This window comes from Macaca nemestrina (genome assembly GCF_043159975.1).
Source record: "Macaca nemestrina isolate mMacNem1 chromosome 4 unlocalized genomic scaffold, mMacNem.hap1 SUPER_4_unloc_4, whole genome shotgun sequence".
Taxonomy (NCBI): domain Eukaryota; kingdom Metazoa; phylum Chordata; class Mammalia; order Primates; family Cercopithecidae; genus Macaca; species Macaca nemestrina.
The window spans coordinates 324,363-341,283 of NW_027257558.1; the positions used below are offsets into that span (position 1 = coordinate 324,363).

General features: G+C 48.8%; 1 protein-coding gene across 1 annotated transcript in view; it reads left to right on the forward strand.

Annotated features, from left to right (window-relative positions):
* LOC139361048 (uncharacterized) overlaps window positions 1-16,921 on the forward strand; it is a 128,175-nt gene that overhangs the window by 76,509 nt on the left and 34,745 nt on the right. The window contains exons 4-5 of the mRNA XM_071089529.1: window positions 13,616-13,865; window positions 15,233-15,381. Coding sequence (XP_070945630.1) covers window positions 13,616-13,865; window positions 15,233-15,266 — 284 coding nt within the window. The 3' untranslated portion in view covers window positions 15,267-15,381. The remainder of the gene's footprint in view (window positions 1-13,615; window positions 13,866-15,232; window positions 15,382-16,921) is intronic.

Genomic DNA, 16,921 nt, shown 5'->3' on the forward strand with positions numbered 1-16,921 from the left:
TTCTGGGGCTCTTTGTCCCGGGTGGTGGTGGTGGTGATGACAGGCTCCCCACTGCCCCAGCTCAGGTATGGAAGGTGATGGCACCAACGGCTCCTTGTTTCTCAGACACTTGAGCGGGTGCTCTGTGCAGCCAGTTCCACCTGCAGCAGCATCTGTTCCCTATGCCTATTCCATTCGGAGTGTGTGCCTCCCTTCTGTCGAGGGTGCAGCCTTCTTTCAGGGAAGAACTGTGTCCTGCTCGCCTGTATCTCCTGTGGTGTATCTCATGGCTGAATAACTAGCTATAGTATACCTCGGTGGCTGAATGATAGGTTCATTGGAAGGAAAACTTGATACTTTTTTTTTCTTTTTGGGATGGAGTTTCACACTCAACGCCCAGGCTGAAGTGCAATGGCACGATCTTGGCTCATTGCAAACTCTCCCTCCCGGGTTCGTGATTCTCCTCCCTCAGCCTCCCAAGTAACTGGGGCTACAAGCGTCTGCCACCATGCCTGGCTAATTTTCGTATTTTCGTTAGAGACGGGGTTTCACCATGTTGGCCAGGCTAGTCTTAAACTCTTGACCTCAGGTGATGCACCCACCTCGGCCACCCAAAGTTCTGGGATTATGGCCATGAGCTACCACACCCAAGAACTTAATACCATTTTTTTTCTTTTTAAATCATAATGGGCTTGTTAAATGCTTACGTTAGTGCTTATTTTAAAAAATGTTATCTGTGACCTTTCAGCTTTTCATAGCACTTCTCGTGTGAATATTTAAAAAAGGCCCTTTAGTCATGGGGGAGAAGCAGTTATCCCTTTCAGCAGAGGGAGATGGAGGAACAGGCCCTCGTGGGTCTGAGCACAGACAGTCACCCCGACCTTGGTGCTTGCTTAGGTCTGTTCTCTGTTCACCGTAGTGCATCCACTCTCATTGTCAGCTTAAAAATAAGCTTTTTCCTCTTTCTAATCAGAACAGTTAGTTTGTTAACCATCACGTTAAGGTATCGAGAATGATGGCTTTCAGGCCTCAGATATGACACAAGTAGTAAATGCAGCTGACCCTGAACAACATAGGTTTTGAGCTTCGAAGGATCACTTACGTTAAATATTTTCCAACCAAACCCTTACTGAAAAAACCTGGCTTTGTGGAGGGCCGACGTTTCCTACATGCGGTTCCATAGGGTGGTCACGGAGTCCTGTGGATACGTAGATTTGGGTAAACTCGGGGGGTGTTCTGGAATCCATGTCCCTGTGTATACAGAGGGACAACTGCAGCTTTTTAAAACTTTGTGTCCTGCCTTGTCCTGAAAAGGCTCCCAGGTGGATGCAAAATTATTTCATTTTTTTGGTTTTCTTGGTGGGATATTGATGTTTATTCTTCAGTGTCTAAAATCCTGAGTGAACAGAGTTAGTGCTTCAGGAACAAAGCCAGTCTGGAAACACATATTGAGATACCCACCTTTCCTTCATGGTTTCACAAAAGGCCATGATCATATTTTATTCGGTTGAACTGTAGGAAACTGCCAATATTTGCTGTTTTTGGCCTACAAAATGGCAAGTTCGTACGATATTAAAAACAAAGGCTTCCTGGATGGGGAAAATAGGAATCGGTAAGAACCTGAAGTTGTCTGTCATGGCCTCTGAGTCACAGGTAAATAAACCTGCGTGAGGGGAAGTTGGCTGTACAGTATTTTCCTTCTGTTTTGAGACTGTCGGAAAAAGGCCAGTTCCATTGCATTGGGTCCCTTTGCCTCACCTTTGCTGCAGAGGGGACTTGCCATTATTCCTCTTGTTTCCGTTGCCCAGGAGGCTGATGCCACATAGAAGACCTGCAGGTCGGTGGATGTGAAACAGGCAACGGACACGCTGTGCACCTTGGGACGCATCTGAGAAGTGCGTGCTTGCAGCAGGTCTGAGGTTGAGGGCGTGTTCCATCTCCTCTCTCTTCTCTGGCTTTGCAGGCCTTTGAAGTTGGTCCTGGAAAATGAAATTTAGTTAATGCTGATTTAAGCTCCAGGTCAAAGCTGGGGGGCCGAAGAGACCCGCCCTTCACTAGGGGTGTGAAGCATTGGGCCTTCCCATCAGGAGGCAGCAGGGACTCGAGAGAGCCCCACATGCCCTCCAGTTCCCTTATGTTGAAATTTTTTGTACTCGGCCATGCCGGGTCATTTTGGGAGGTAAATGGGGGGTTCACATGGGGGTGTGCAGTATTCTTAGGTGTCAGGTGCGAGAGTTGAATTTGTAGAAGCTGTGCAGATAGGAAAGGGCCTGGCCTGGAGTGCTGTTTACAAGGAGCCGATTTAACGCGAGGTCTGTGCTCTGCCTGGCTCCGTGTCTGACCGGTGTCTCCCAGTCTGCAACAGGACATTCACGTGACTTGGCGCCATTGTCCCACTCTGTGTAGACGTCTGAGGATCTGTGCGCGGCTGCTCTGTGAGCATGAGTTGTGATAATGAACTGAGAAGCAGTGAACAAACCCTGTATTGGTCAGCACTGGTTCCACGGCCACTTCTGCCGTGGTTGGAGTCATTCATAATAAAGTGTGCTGGACTCCTATGCAGAGCTCTGAATTTCAGAGGCCCTTTAACTCGGCAGCTAACGAGCCGCTTCCTTCAGAAGACATTTGAGTCCCCTTTACCTGCCAGGGTGACTCTGGGAGTTTGAAGATGAGTGAGACAAGCCCTCCGTGTCTTATGGATTTTACTGTCCAGAGGAGAGACAGATGTGGATGGTGAAGGAGGCCCTATCAGAGGTCAGCGCATGTCAGTTTTATTTCTTCAGCACTTGCTGTGTTCAGGTGGTGCCCCGGGCCATGTGCAGAGTATCTGGGGACCCTGCCCATGGCATCCCAGGCACAGCTAGCATCTGCGCCATCTTCATACTTGGTCTGAGTTTTGGGGAAGTACCGAGGATGGATTCTGCCTTTGCTGGAGAGAGTTGGAAGTCAGGGCAGCCCTCCACAAGATGATGATCGCCAGCTGATTCCTCAAGAAAGAGAGGTGGTCCCCACATGGGCAGAGCACGGCAGCATGCGCAGACCTGGGTGTGGGGTCTGGGGCATGTGCATCTGAGTGGGGTCTGCTGGGAGACAGCAAAGGTGAGGTGTGAAGGCAGTTGGAATTTACAGGATAAATTATCACTAAGGCCATGCTGGGAAAACATAAAATTGGGACTCTCTGGGGTAAACGTGGACTTAGGGTGACCCTGGGCGTGGGTGTTTTCAGGCTCTGAAGGAGAGATTTAGGAAATTGGGGCAGAGCTGAGCTCCAGACGAGGATGAAGACCACCCTTGGGATGTTGAATGAGACAAGGGTGGAAACCCAGTGAATGTCGTAGGGTCAGTCCAGCAGGAAGGCAGCAGAGGAGACCGCTGTCCTCAAAGGCCTCGTGGGGCCTGCCTCTCAAAGTGCTGGGATTACAGGCATGAGCCACTGCTCCCTGCCGATACTTTTAAAATTTCTAAGCTACTCTCTCTCATACCCACTCCCGTATTATTTTTTTTTTAGACCAGGTTTATGGCTATATTTTTTCCAAGGAAATCAAACCAGTTACCTGTTTGAAGTACAAATAACACCGTGTTTAAAAACCGAAAATGCCAATTTGCATAGAAGTTTCCAAATACCCAGTTGGTTTGAGCCTTGCATTGCAGTGTCACTACCTGCTCTTAAATTTCTACACGATGTATAGATAGCGAGGCAGGGACGGCTCGTACATCTTCAGGTTTCGATTCTACTCACTTGGGCTATATTTTCATTTATTTTGGCACACCTGTGGGTGTGGCAAGCAATGCTAGGGTATTTATTTTGAAGCTTGTCCAATAACAGTTGGGAAGATTTTCACATTTTTAGAATTTTCATAGTAATAGTTATAATTTACAAAGAATTTAAAATTGTGTAGTCATTATTTTGCTTTTTTCTAGATGTGCCACGAAACAGGGTTGCTAACCATCATTCTACATCACAGGATTCAGAACAGTACCCTTTTGGAGCAGTTGCCTGTAATCGAGGAATTCCGCCTAGTCGGTTCACTTTAAACGTGTTTAAAAGGTTTTCTTTATCCTGGTTGGCACCTGTGGCTACAGTTTGTTTTCACTGCTGAGGAATATTCCATGATGGAAACCGTAATTCATCTGTTTTTCATATCGGTGGACATTTGGATTATTTTGGGAGGGTGTGTATGTCTATTCAGCCTTCATTGTTTCAGGATTTTTTGTAGAAGATAATGTAACAGTGTAACATCCTCTGCTACGGAGCCAACACGAACCCTGATGACAGCCACACAGACTCACGCACAGACTCTCAGGCCTTGTTACCAACGCATAGAACCATTTTCTTAAGTTGAAACACAGTAGCAGAACCTGAAGCCATGTGAACGGGTCCTCCGATCTTACACTTGGAATTCACTTTTTATTACTATGTCTGCCAATTAGGAAGCATATCAATTATACAGAAAACTGAGAATGTAAAATTATATGTTTATAACAGAAAAAAACTTATTTAATACCCCAGAACACATGACTATGTTTTTCCCTCATACCCCACCACTGTTTTCTTTGCTTGAAATGTGAAATGACACTTGAATGCGGTTTTCTAGCGACTGTTAGCCTGGCATAGTTCTTCAGAGACAGAGGATGTAAAGCACATGGAGAATTTCTGTTTGTGGAATGTGATTTCCCGGTCACCTCATTCAGGCTGCCGCCGCCTTCCCCTCTGGCTGCCTGCACCGTGGGACGTCTGAGGAGGCCCCTGTTTCATCCTCTGGAAATTCTGAAAAGGAAGGAGAGGAGGGCGTGCAGGGTGTGGTACCTTTGTGTTGGTCCTTTGAGCTTTTATTTGGAGTCTGGGCTACCTTGGTGGTTCCTGCCTTTATGTCCCTAGCTCGTGGCTTCGTCCTTGTGTCTAACTCACAGGCAAACAGATGGAAAGGGAAGTTATATTCAGCCAACAGCTTGATCTTATTTTGAAGTCTCAAATCGACTGGGTATTTGGAGACTTGTGTGCAAATTGGCATTTTTGGTTTTTAAACACGATGTCTTATTTGTACTTCAAATGGGTAACTGATTCTCTTGGAAAAAATATAGCCATAAAGATGATTCTTTAAAAAAAAAAAAAAAGGAGTGGGTGTGAGAGAGTGGCATAGAAATTACACCAGTAATGGTTGTGCGTGGTGGCTTACGCCTGTAATTCCAGCACTTTGAGAGGAGGAGGCAGATGGATCCCCTGAGGTTAGCAGTTCCAGACCAGCCTGGTCAACATGGTGAAACCCCGTCTCTACTGAAAATATGAAAATTAGCCAGGCATGGTGACAGGCACCTGTAATCCCAGCTACTTGGGAGGCTGAGGCAGGAGAATCACTTGTACCCGGGAGGCAGAGGTTGCAGTGAGCCGAGATTGCGCCACTGCACTCCACCCTGGGCGACGTTCAGAAACTCCATCTCAAAATAGAAAGAAAAAAAAAAAAAAAAACCCGGTAACGGAAACCTGACTGCGTCATCTGTGATGGAGATGGCGGATTATTTGATTTTTAGTGACAGGATGAACTGGATATGTTTGCAGTATTTATCTTGACAAGGGAAATGGTGAGAACCAAATGTGCCGCCCAGCTTGGGCCTTGCCGTTGGCAGAAGACCCTGGCGGGCAACAGACTGGAGACTCGGAGACCAAGGAGAGAATTCTCACGCTGTGACGCTGGTGCAGTGTGTGCTTCTGGACTCCTGCTGGAGGGAGCGGCCCCTTTGCCTTGCAGGCTTTGGTGCAATGGAGACCTTAGGACCTGCCCCTCCTGGCACACCTGTGGGTGTAGCGAGCAGTGCCAGGGCTGAGGCACAGTTGGTGAGCCCGGAACGTGGAGGGGGAGAGGCTGTACACGCCGGCAGGCGTCTGCTCCAGCAGCTGGGGGTTTCCGCAAGGGGGCGGGGCATTGGTTTTCCTACTTGAATTTGGATAGGGAGGGTGTCCTGGGGTGCTGTGTCTGCACTTGTGTTGCTCTGAGGTCAAGTTGTGGCCTCGAGTCCCTATCCCTCTGCCAAAGTGAGGGTTTGCCCATTTTCAGGTCAGATTTCCCTTGGGTCCGGGTCTCTAGGAGTGGGGCGCATTCCAAGGGGGCGTGAGCACGGTGGACGCGCCTGGGCCTCTTCCTTTCCCCCCAGCTCCTGGGCTGTGTGTGAAGAGCTGTCCAGCGGAATCGCTCTCCTGCCTGGTGTTTCATTCACCAGAAATCATTCTCACTGTGGACTCTTGAGTCAAATGTAATCCAGGAATGGAACGTGCTGTTGCTGAATGCCACACACAGCATCAGGAGCTTAGTTGGGGATTATATGATCTTACCCCACACCTTAAAAGTAAAGACTATATTTGTCAGGCCTCTGAACCCAAGCCAAGCCATCGCGTCCCCTGTGACTTGCACGTATATACGCCCAGATGGCCTGAAGTAACTGAAGAATCACAAAAGTGCAAATGCCCTGCCTGGACTTAACTGATAATATTTTACCAGAAATAAGTGAAAACGGCCGGTCCTTGCTTAAGCGATGATTTTTGTGTGTGTGTGAAATTCCTTTTCCTGGCTCATCCTGGCTCAAAAGGCTCCCCCACTGAGCACCTTGTGACCCCCACTCCTGCCCGCCAGAGAACCCCCCTTTGACTGTAATTTTCCTTTACCTATCCAAATCCTATAAAATGGCCCCACACTTACCTCCCTTCGCTGACTCTTTTCAGACTCAGCGCGCCTGCACCCAGGTGAAATAAACAGCCATGTTGCCCTCACAAAGCCTGTTTGGTGGTCTCTTCACACGGACGTGCATGACAATAGTTAAGGGGATACTGAAGTCTTTAGCAGCTCCAAGAACTTTTTCAGTTTGTGTCAGGACATTTTAGGCAGAAGGAAAAGCTTGCTCAGGCAATCTTATAGAAATGTTTGGTGCAGCACCATTAACACGTGGAATAAATGTGTAACTTTCCATGGCGGCCCTCTGGAAAGAGATGCACTTTGAGTGCACCCTGGTCTGCTCGCTACAAGAATCGGCCGTGTCACCCCGCTTTCTGTGGGTCTGCATGTGTGCGTGGTCCATTGCTCTCCACTGTGGCCATGGAAGGGAAGATGATCTGGAATGCTGGCGACAGTTATCGGTGTGTGTTGATGTGTGCTGCTTTCCACAGGGGAGAACATTTCTGTTTAATAAACATCTCATCACGATGATGACTGCAAGATATTTGAGCCTCATTCAAGAGTGTTTCTGGGTTCCTTCTGTTTTTAATCTGCTTTCTAGCACTAGGCAAGTGAAGACATGGAAAGTAAAAACCCATCGAACTTGTAGAGACATGGTGTTGTGTAGGAGCAGACTGTAGCCTCTGGCTCTGTTTAAAGATTGTAGTAAACCTCTTACCTGGGATGGCCAGGGTGTAAATTATCTTGTTTAATCGAAATGTGAATGAGTCAAAGCTGGCGCCTGCATTGTTGATGAAATACCAGATTTTAAGGGAACATGTCAATGTACCATAAGATACCAGCAAAGTTCCTCAATGAGGTTCGGCGCGGGCTTGGAGGAGCTGAGCCTTAGGTCACCAGGGTCGTCTCTGGGAGCAGATGCTCAGTGTGGGCATTAGTCACTTAGCCTTTCCAGAGCCGAGGAACAGCTCGCTGTGGTGGTTTTTGAAACTTGTATTTTGAGTCAGTTTGTCCCACTTGACTCGAAGTTGCCGCTCAATTTCAGACCTTTGCCTCCACCGTGCGCTCGTTTTCTTGTCCCCTGATAACTGCCTCGGTTGCCTCAGCCTGACATTCGAGCCTCGTCGTTCATGGACACAGGCTCCGTGGTGGGGCAAAGGCCGCGACTCCGGCTTGCACAGTTCCGTGCCTCTCACCATGGTTTATCACATCACTCCCGGGATCTCCTGTTTAGAGGAAGAGTGTCCCTTTCCTGCAGGCCCTGTGTGGTGTGGAAACCACCCCTACCTACCTTTCTCCTCTTTGAACTGTACCGTGAAGCTATTTCTGTTCTAGTCAACCGTCAGAATTTAAGGAACAGTGATTCATGTAACTTATCACATGCTTCTCAGCAGTTCTTTATGAATTTCATTCTGTTGTGAAATTATTGCAGTTTTCATGGCTATGCTGGTCTCACGTTGTGGCCCTTGGTAACTACCTTGAAATGAATTGCCTTCCCCATTGTGTGTTAAGGTTGTGTCTGGGAGCTGTTGAGGCCTCACCTTGGGGAGGTGGCTTTGCTCTCCTGACAAGAGGAAGAATCTTATTTAGAGCATTTCTAATGTGGTTTTTGCTTCCAGACAGAATTACTTTTTTCACAGAGACGGCCACTAAAGTCATAAATTATGCTCAGGATGGACACACGGGTCAGCTGACAGAGTGGAGTCCAGAACAGACCCAAAGACGCAAAAGCAGTTCAGTAGAATTTGAGTCTTTTCAACAAATGGTGCTGGAATTATGGGACAGCTGTATGCAAAAGAGTGAAAACAGGGAGAAATTCCTGTATGAAAATTAAGGTGGACCATAGCCCTGAATGTAAAATACCAAATTACAAAACCTGTAGAAGAAATGGAAATTGTCAAGACCTAGTGCGAGAGCTCTTAACCATGATACCATGATCCATAATCAAGGAAGAAAACAAGTAAGTAAGACTCATCAAAATTAAACTTCTAATATAAAAGACACCCCTAGGGAATTGAAGAGACACATTTTCGATAGATGGGGAGAAGATGTCTATGAACCATGCAGCCGGCAAAGGACTCGTATCCAGAATGCACAGGACTCCCACGGCTCATGACAGAGAACAAACCACCTGACTTAAAAGCGGGAAGAGACCTGAACAGATGCTTCACTGAGAAGGATGGGAGGACGGCCTGAAAGCATCTGAAATGACCTTCAGCGTGACTGGTTGCACCGAGATGTGCACCAAAGCCACAGCGAATTTGTTCACACCCCTGCTGGAGCGCCTGACTAAGGTCTTCCGACAGCCCCAGGTGCTGGTGAGGACAGGCAGTCGAGACTCCTGTGCGATGCTGGGGTTCAGCACGGTGCAGACAACTTGGCGGTTTCTTATAAAACTGAACTCACACAAACATGGGGCCCGGTGACCCCACTCCTGGGTATTTACCCTAGAGAAACAGAAGCTGATGTTTAAGAAAAATTGTGCCCAGATGTTAATAGCGCTGTCTGTAGTTGCCCAAAACAGGTTACAATGTGCTACAGCCATACGTGGAATAATAAACATCCAGCAGCCCCGAGGCCTGGCTGTTGATCACAGGACACCCTGGGTGCACCTCCAAGCACGATGCCCAGGAAATCGTGATTTTGCGAGTGTTTTGCCACAACACTTGCAAAAGACAGACTCGGAGGATGGGAGAACACAGAGACCGTGGTTGCTGGGAATGGGACGGTATGCTTATGAGGCCCCGTGAGTGGGTTTGGGGCTGCTGGACTGTTCTGCTTGTGTGATGGTGATTATGGGAATATTTGTGCCGAAATTCACAGAACTGAACACTGTCCGCTTTACAGTAATTTTTAAAAAGAGTTAATATGCTCATTTTCAGTACTGTTTTTAATGGAAGATGGAGTTTGCAGACAATTCGTTAGGGCAAGCCTGTCTCAGGAGTTTGTAGACGATTCGTTAGGGGCCTGTCTCAGGGCCCTTGGGTTGGGTTGAGTTGGGCTGGGTTGGGTTGGGTTGGGTTGGGCTGGGATGGGTTGGGTTGGAAAAGCCTTCCCTATTGCAGGCAGTAGCATGGGGCATGGAAAGGATATCGCCAAGGAAACACGTAGAATCCTTTGAGGAAGCATGTGTATTTCTAACTTGCTATAAGATAGAATTGGAATTTGTAATGGTTTTGTTTTCTAGAGTCTTGGTAGAATAGGGAAGACAGTGTAATAAAAGCTAATTTTGAAATGAAGAATTTTAAAGATTTTCAACAGAAATAGCTCTAGGAAGTCACCCTGGAAATGTTTTTAAAGATGTTCAGTAGCAATAGCTCTAGGAAGAGTCACCCTGGAGTTGCTTCTTGAGCATTGCTTTTCTGGCTGTATCTTCCGACTTTCATTTTTAAGTTTTGCTGTGAGTTGGGGATGTGTGGGAATAGCCATTCCCAGGTGTTGGGTAGGAGTGGCCCTGCAGGAGGGTGCATGTGCCCCAAGGCCTGGGGCACTGTTTCAACCTAGCATGGAACATAGGAACTCTTGTCAGTGGCTGGAGTAAGAGTACCCGCCTGGAAGGCTGGGGAGCCCTGGGGTGGTCTGGGTACTGTCCTCCCTGCCTGCAGGATAGCAGCTGGAGGAGCTTGAAGGCTGCCTGCCTCATGGCTGTCAGCGCAGCAGCCCTTCCTGGCCCTGGAGCAAGCTTTTGGTCCATGAATCTCTGCACCGGGACTTGCCTCCTGGGACCTCTGCCACTGTCTTGAGGGCCCTGGTGCCCAAGCCTCAGGCAGCTGCGACCCCAGATTCGGTTGCTTTCCCTGCCATCTCATTCCAGCACGAGTGCTCACCCCACTCAATGCAGAGCCTCAGGTTCCCTCAAGATCCCCAGAGATGGAATCTCCCAATTTAACAAGATAGTTGGTGACAAGATTTGAGCGGCACTGATTTAACTCAGCTCCCAGAGTTTAAGCTCTCAAGACACAGTCCTGCTCCTTCCCTGGCCTCATCCTGTGTAGCTGGTGTGGATGTGGGGTTTCCGGAGGGTGGGGCTGAGGCAGGTCAGCAGCAGGGGGATGGCTCATTATCGATCGCTCAATGCCTTGAGGATAACTAGGATTAATGACCTTTATAGGGTTGTAGGTTTGGGGTATATACATACATACATATATATATATATGTATATATATATACACACATACATATATATATGTGTATATATATATACACACACACATATATATATATGTATATATATACACACACACACACATACATATATATATACACACATACATATATATATATATATATATATATTTTAAACGAATTAGCTTTCACGTGGGGCAGCCTACAGCAGTGTGGCCTCACCAGGTGCCCAGCAAAACACCTGCTGACACTGTTACTGTGTGTGTTCCCGTCATCCCACGAGGTGGACACGGTTATCACCACATTTTTCTGACATGAAACTTGGAGAGGAGAGGGTTTAGGAAACTCCTGAAGCCACATTGTCAGCGGGTCCCGGGTGGTCTGGCCTTAGATCCTGCACTGTTTGCCCCTCGCCACGCTGTCAGCAGACCTGGGTGGTCTGGCCTTAGAACTCCCGCTGACTGCCCCTCCATGCCACGTTGTGGGGTTTTTCCTGCTTCTGGGCAGCATTTGATAGCTTGTGAAACAAGACCAAGACTTGCTATGAGTGGATATGCCATTATCTGAGATCCAGAACCTTTCCTGGACCTGGCATTGCCGACGTCACATAAGGGGAGGTAAAAACGTTTTCTTTGTGGTCATTGGGGCTCCTGAAATGGTGTTTTTCCCAGTGAGAACTGACTCATAAAAATCTGTTAACTCAATACTATGTGAACAGGAAGAGGTGTGTTGGGCTCTAGTTAAATGTCTCAGAGCCACAGAAGTAAATGAGGGCACCTTCCGAGCACAGCCTCCCGGAGGGGAGGCCAAGGACGTTTGCCTGGAGGGTTTGCCATGAAGCAGGACTCAGACAGGGCTAGTCTGCCTGGAGAGGCCTCTGCCATGATATAAGTTAGTTGAAGTAGTTGAGGGGTGGTGGCGTGAGGTCGGTGGTCCCCGAAAAAGCCCCTAGTAAGGCCGGTTTCCGTGGGATAGAAAACTACCGTTCAGTGGCTGTAATACTGGTTTCACGGGTCTGATGTACAATCCTGCACTTGGGTACTTGGATCCCAGCCAGGTCAGATGGTTGTATCTTGGAGCAGCGTTTGTGTCAGTAGAGAGCAGAGTGGTGGTTCCCAGAGGCTGGGAAAGGACAGAGGTGAGGCCCCTGAAGGATGCTGGTCTTCCTGGTTTAGGGGTTTGGGGCTCAGCCACCTTCCTGTGTCCGTGTAAATTATACCCAGGATGATTTTCGCTCGCCCCACTTTAGTGAAGCATTGGAGCTTCAGGATGTGCGTGCCCACGTCACCTGGGCCATGATCCTGGAGTTGGGTGAGACTGATTCCCGGGTTTATAGAATTACTCTGGGATTATTAAAGACAGAAGCACTTGAGGCATTCATAATGCTATTTCCTGAACGTAATTTATGTGCAGTTCTTCAGAAACATTTCTCTGAGGAAGCATCTATAATTTTTGTTCTCTGCCACTCAGTGCTAGAAAGAACTGTGCAACACTCAAGTGAGTGGCATTATTCCCCTCCCTCCACCATGCAAGCAAGATTAAAGGTACCTCTGGCCCCCCTCAGTCTTCTCACCTGCAGGGCGCCTGGCATGGCAGTGTGCTGCCTTCCGTCTTCTTTTTGGGGAGAATTAGTTGTTTTTGTGTGTACTGCTCAGCTCAGCCTGGTGCGGTTGTGTGGGTGAGGAGCTTGGTTGCTAGGTGACCCTCCCAGGCCTGCCTCCCACCTCCCTAGGCCTTGTTCTAAACTGACAGATAACCAGTGTGTTTTGGAAGAGGAGAGCAGCAGGGCAGGAGAGAGTTTATTCAGACTTTCTCCTTGCTCTGATGTTTGAGCCCTCATCCAGCCTGGGCCCTTCTACAGAGCTGCCTTTGTGTGTTGCAAACCACTCCCTCCCAGTAACCGTGTTTTCAGAGGTTTGGAAATGTGAATTAACTCATCTTCAATTTAAAGTGTACTATTAAATTTTCATGTTGAAACTGATGTATTTTATGGCCTTTATTAGATTTCTCTTGATTTTTTTTCCCCATATGAGACATTGCATCTTAAGGGAGACAGGCTGGTGTTGGCCCCCTTTCCTAAGGATGGAAGTGAATTCTGAAAGCCCTTTATGTAGGCAGCGAAATAATCAGGGAACCGTTATTATAGCTATGCCTGTCCATGTAAAGTGAGCACGACTCATAAGCAGGAAAAAAATGCAGCCCGGGGGCAAGGTGAGCCCTAATGCTGCCTGTGCCTAGCCTCCCTGCCATGAGGAACAGAAGTGCAAGCTCAGGTGGTTGAGTCAGCCTCCAAGCCCAGCCTGCACCCCCCTCACATCCCTCTGCATCTGCAGGGGCACAGGCCATGCTGCCACCCCTCGCTCAGTGCCAGGGCTGATGCATCAGGAACGGGGGTGCTGTCCGCCCCTTGCTCGGTGCCAGGGATGATCTGTCAGGATCCCTTGTGCTCATCTGGTCCTCATGTCTTCATCACCAGCCTCCTGCTGGTAACGGGCTTGTTATTACCTTGGTATGTGTTGTGGGGTGGTGCTCAGTCCTCCGAGGGAGGGAATTGGCCCTCAGCCGATTCACATTCAACAGGACCGGGGAATGGGTTCTTGTTCCATGTCCTGGATCCCAAGAAGCCCTTGTCCTGGATTCTGTAATGCCCGGGGTCTTCCTGAGAAACGCTGGTGCCACTGGAGCACAGCCCGGGCCCCTCCAGTTTCTCTGCTTTGTAACTGCACTTGTGTTTAGCAGGTCTTCCAGGACGTAGACGCTGCTTGGTGTGAGCCAGGTTTTGTGTGGAAAGAGGACAGGTCCGAGCCGACAACCAACCAGCCCAGAACCATCTTTTATGCTTCCAGATTCTGTGGCCAAAAACTTACCCGTGGACGTTGAGGGTGATGCATTTCTGCTCCAAGACGTCTGTGGAATCAGCTGGAGGGATGGAAAGGATGTGGAGCCTCTTCACTCCTGGCCTGGCCTTGGACCTGCTGTGCAGCCTCTCAGTGGCACCAGGGCCCCCTTGTGTCACAGCAGTCTCGGGTTCGTGGCACTGCCTCAGGATGTCCCAGGCTTCATGATGTCCAGGCTCCCCTGGCATGGCGACCTCAGGTGGGTGGCACTGCTCTGACGGACGTCCCAGGCTTCATGATGGTAGGGCCTCCTTGTGCCATGGTGGCCTCAGGATGGTGGCACTGCCCCAGGGTGTCCTAGGCTCCAAGGCCAGTGTTCCATCCAGCGAAGGGAAGTTGTACTGTAAGGTCTAGTCTCGGAAGGTTCCTGGGGTCCTATCTTTCAGAGTGGTCCTACACTCACCACAAATCAAGCCAGGGGAGGCCCTGCCAGAATTTGCAGCTGTGTTTCAGGTGGTTCCACAAGGCCTCTTTTATTTTGGCCTAGTCAGGTATATAATTCTTTTTCTCTTTGGTTTTATTGAGACAGGCAAAAAAAACCTTTTTGTTGCCCAGGCAGTGGTGTGAGCACAGCTTACTACAGTCTCAACCTCCCAGGCTCAAGCGATCCTCCTGCCTCAGTCTCCTGAGTAGCCAGGACCCACAGGCACATGTCCCACATGTCCCCATGCCTGACTTATTTTTGTATTTTTTGTAGAGATGGAAGTTTGCAATGTTGCCCAGGCTGGACTCGAACTCCTGGACTTAAGCAGTCCAGCTGCCTCAGCCTCCCAAATTACTGAGATCACAAGCATGAGCCACCGTGCCTGGCCAAGTGTGTTTCTAATTTCAAAATTAAGAGGACCCCCAGCCAGTTAATTACGTCTCTTTTGGAGCATGCTGCTTATAGTACACCAGGAAAAATCCTCCAGAACTTGGAAAGGGGGCTGGACAGACACAGCCCTTTGAGGTTGTCTGAGAAACCCCTGGGGTCTTTAACCATCTGGAGGGATGTACCATGTCAGACGCACTGTTGTCGACGGGCTGAAGCCCAGGTTTCATGAGGTTATGTGTCGGCTTGTAGTACTTTCTCTGGCAGAGATGCGAGTGACTTCTGCTCACTGAGAGGCTCAACTCAGAGACTTCATGGCCTGAGGGACGGCAGGCTGTTTGAGCTGATCGAGCAATCTCGCGCTACCCTTATTTTCTGAAACGCCTATGAATGACTTCTCACATGGTCTTTGAAGAGGCTTCCTGCCCGCGCTCCTTGGTAATGATCGAATGCTTTTTTTGACCCCTCGTCCCCTTTCTTTGGGATGTTCCGGTCTCAGTTCTCATGTGTTCTGCTTCTACGGGAATTTCTGAAGCTGCTGAATGTAGAAAGCACTGAGGAGGCTGTGCTCCCACCCCTGTGAGCCTTCCAGGCATCATCCTCTCCCCTTGGCGAGGTGGCGTCCATGGCACACCGAGGAGGCTGTGCTCCTGTCCCCCGTGAGCTTTCCAGGCGTCCTCCTCTCCCCTCCAAGGGGGACAGGAGGAACCTTTCAAACCCTTCTTAAACTTGTTTTCATGTCTTTGTTTTAACAGATTTCTTTGTATCTTCTCCCTTATCCAGAAGTGAGGGTGAACGCTGAGTTATTCACGGGAGTCAAGAAACCACACGCAGCCCAAAGTGACGTTTGTTTCCCTGAAATGATTTGTGTGTGTTCACCTTAAAATGCAACTCAGTAAAACAGGTGTGTTTTGAGAAATAACTTTAAATTACCCAGGTAAAAATGTGACAGTTAAATTTCATCATCTGTGTGGGTGTCCAGAGCCCCCTTCTGTGATTGCGTGTGAGTTTGTGACTTGTGGTTATTTTTGAAGAAAGAAAATCTGTTGCTGAGGACTTCAGAGGGTGTGCTGGGATTGTGTAGGGTGGACATCGGGGACTTCAGTGTGTGACTTCCTTGAAGAGGTTCAAATTAAGGCTGAGAGTCCCTACTCCAAAATGCTCGAAACCTGAAACATTCCGAACTTCCTCAAGACACTCGAAGGAAATACTCTTCGGAGCACTTTGGATTTCAGGCTGGGGATGGTCAACTGGAAAGTGAAACATTGCAAGACCCTTCTGGCCCCAGGAGCTTGGATAAGGTCATGAAGGGGGCCTGTGCCGGGTGTCCCTGGAGTGTGAGGCGCCTGGGCTCGCTGAACTGGTTTTTGTAGGAGCCACAGAAGGGAAAGAGGGTCAAAGTGGCCACGTCTGGCTCCTGAGAAGGCTGGACCAGAAGGAGGTGGGCACGGAGGGCAGCAGTTGAGTCCCCAGCGTCCGGGGCTCCTGTCCCTGGTGGAGTTGAGAGCCTCCTCTAGTTGTGGCCTCTCCCCTGTCAGCAGCCACTGAGGCCTGAAGGGAGAGGAGGGGGCTGAGGAGAGGAGGAAGGATAGGCCTGCTTCTGGAGAGGGCCAACATCGGCCTGTGCTAGCCTTGTTTGTTACTCCTGCGTCCAGGGTGCACGGCCGTGCCTCGTGGTGTAGCGGTTCCCGGAATGCACAGCGTTCTTGTCTGCAGTAACAGCTTTGTCTCCGACCCTTGGAGGCAAGTTACCTTTTTCCCCAGTGAAAAGAGGCAGAAAATCTTATAGAAATGCATTTGCTCTAATGTCTATTTTCCGATAAGACATGGTCGCTTAGGTTAAATCTTTGGGAGGTCAAGGCAGGAGGATCACTTGAGGCCAAGGGGTTCAAGACCAGCCTGGACAGCATAGCAAGACCACATCTGTATAACAGAAAAATTAGCTGAGTGTGGTGGTGCGTGCCTGTGGTCCCTGCTACTCTGGAGGCTGAGGTGGGAAGATCACTTAAGGTTACAGTGAGCTGCGATTGCTCCACTATACTCCAATCTTGGTGACAGAGCCAAGACCCTGTCTCAGAAAGAAAAGTTAAAAAAAAAAAAATCCAGAAATGTCATTTTCTTCTTAAATCATCCGAAAAGAAAAATCGTTTTTTTCTAAGAATGTAAAGGGAAACTGATACGATTCTTTCCTTGCATTGTTTCTCCTTTTCAAATATTTACAGTAGTCCGTCCACATCGTCTCTCAATCTCATTACAAAGCAGCAGGTGTCTTTGAGGTTAGTGGTGTTTCTCTGTGTCGCACCTTGGAGAACAGCCAGCATGAAACCTCTTACCACAATCGTGCGCATCGTTTGTAGTCCCAATTAAAATCCTCTCCAGAGATGCCTGTGCTGCTTATTATAGCAGAACTTTGGTTGTGCTGAAATGTGCATTCAGCTAATGGT